Source organism: Aplysia californica, unplaced genomic scaffold, assembly GCF_000002075.1.
Source record: "Aplysia californica isolate F4 #8 unplaced genomic scaffold, AplCal3.0 scaffold00127, whole genome shotgun sequence".
Classification (NCBI taxonomy): Eukaryota; Metazoa; Mollusca; class Gastropoda; order Aplysiida; family Aplysiidae; genus Aplysia; species Aplysia californica.
Window position 1 is genome coordinate 1,296,737 of NW_004797397.1, and position 2,039 is coordinate 1,298,775.

Here is a 2,039-nt window from a genome sequence, read left to right on the forward strand (position 1 = left end):
ATATATATTTATACATTACCATCTTTTCCACTTTTTCTAATGGAAACACCAGAAGCAGTGTACGGGACGTTTGCCTTGGCCTTTCCGTCATACGAAAATTCCCGATAGGGCTGCCTATGTTGTATTTTGTGCTTTGTCGTGGGACAGAGTTGCCCCAAATACCCGGTAATTGGCGGTTGCCATATGGAAATGGGTAGGCCAGAGAACGCGAAGAGCCGACTGTGACGGAGAACACACGCGTCCGCAAGTGACAGATACCGAGTAGGTCTAAGTAAGGCTCATGTTTCATTTACCTCATTGGGATGATAGAAATGAAAAGAACGGACACTAGAAGGGCCATTTGGTTCAGTGCGTTCCTTACGTCGATGTCAAAAAGCGTTTTAGAACCATACAGAGTACCCCCCGAGAGCAGTTTTAGCATGAGAAACATTGGCGGAAACAAATGCTCGGCTGCTTCTGGGTGTTTAGACACTTAGTAATGTTTATGAACAGAACGTACTTCATCGACCATTATGTAAGACGTCTAAAAACATGAATAAATAAATGAATAAATAAAGTAAACCACAGTAACGACAGAAGGGACACAAAACCAATGACCATTCAAACAAAACAAAACGAAACGAACAACAAAATCCACCCCAGATAGATATCTCCTAAACTATAGAACATAATAAACTCTCCATCTTTTGCACAGTAACCTGTATCAATTTGTTTAAGCATATCAATATTTTTGTGAACATCTGTTATCTCTAGTCTAGAATATTCTTTATTAATTACTAATTTAAAATCCCAGTGGGTGGTTTCTACAGATTTTTAAAAGGTTTACAGATGGGACAATATCACTTTTAAAAGTTTTTCTAATTGCGACATTATGTTTACTGAACTCATGTTTTGAGAACATTTAGTGAAAACAAATTGTTCACTCTAAATGTAATTACTTGAAACTAGTTTTGCCACTAAAAAGTTTCACTAGTGAGCTGTGACGTAGGCCATATTTGTATACAAAATGTGTGTGAGAAGCGAGAAGTGCTATGAACAATTCCATTTTCCACCTCAAGGAGATTTGTAGCATTTTATATAAAGTTATGACTAAAAGTTTTTAAAACTAGCCTTAATTGGTGGGGAAAACTATGATTATGTTAAGTCAAATTGATGCAAACTGCTGTGCAATGCATAGGGTGACTTTGGATCACACATTAAAAAGATATTTGAGGATAATTTGCGCCACGAATTTTTTTCACCACACTATAGATAGATAGATAAATAGATAGATTGGTGGATAGATCGAGAGATAGATAGACACACAAGCCAGTCTTATAAAATTAAAATTTGATATTTATGTATACCTTTGATTACTGGAGATGTAGATATAACATGGTCACTTACTAGGGCTGGTCACTAGAGCGTGTCATATACTAAAACTCTCTTTAGATCTTGGATTTCCCCTTTTTCCAGAAAAAATATTTCCCATAAATCAAATTCAGATTTCAAGTAATAAATTGTAACGGTAACTGGATTGCTTTTTCTGTTCTATTCAAATATTTTGCCTCTTTCTTTTTGCCCATTTATACCGTTCGACCACACATGAGGAAAATGTTCTGGAACGTTAAGTGCTTACTTACGTTTTCTTTATCTCCTTTGCACATCAAACATCCCCAGGACGTTGAATCAATCGACATGGAAGATTTCCGTCACAACTACGTAAACCTGACCGGGTTCCGGTTAGTTGACCCCGGTGACCCCCAGGTGAGGAAAATCATCCACGACATGGAGATATACGAGATGCAGACTGACCTCAGCCTACTGAATACCACAGGATACTTGTCTATACCGGTAAATGGACTACTACTTTAGCTCGTTGATTCTCTTTTATGTATTTGTCTCTGTCAAGTCTGTCTGTCTGTTTGTCTGTCTGTCTGTCTGTCTGTCTGTCTGTCTGTCTGTCTGTCTGTCTGTCTGACATTTTCTTTCTTTCTCTCTTCTCTCTCTGTCTCTTTCTCTCTCTCTTTCTTTCTTTCTCTCTCTCTCTCTCTCTCTCT

The 2,039-nt window shown here is 37.8% G+C and overlaps 1 protein-coding gene across 1 annotated transcript in view; it reads left to right on the forward strand.

Annotated features, from left to right (window-relative positions):
• LOC106011477 (glutamate receptor ionotropic, kainate 2) overlaps positions 1 to 1,854 on the forward strand; it is a 255,205-nt gene extending 253,351 nt beyond the window's left edge. The window contains exon 8 of the mRNA XM_013081354.2: positions 1,660 to 1,854. Within this exon, the coding sequence (XP_012936808.1) occupies positions 1,660 to 1,854 (195 nt within the window). The remainder of the gene's footprint in view (positions 1 to 1,659) is intronic.
• Positions 1,855 to 2,039: the final 185 nt, after the last annotated feature.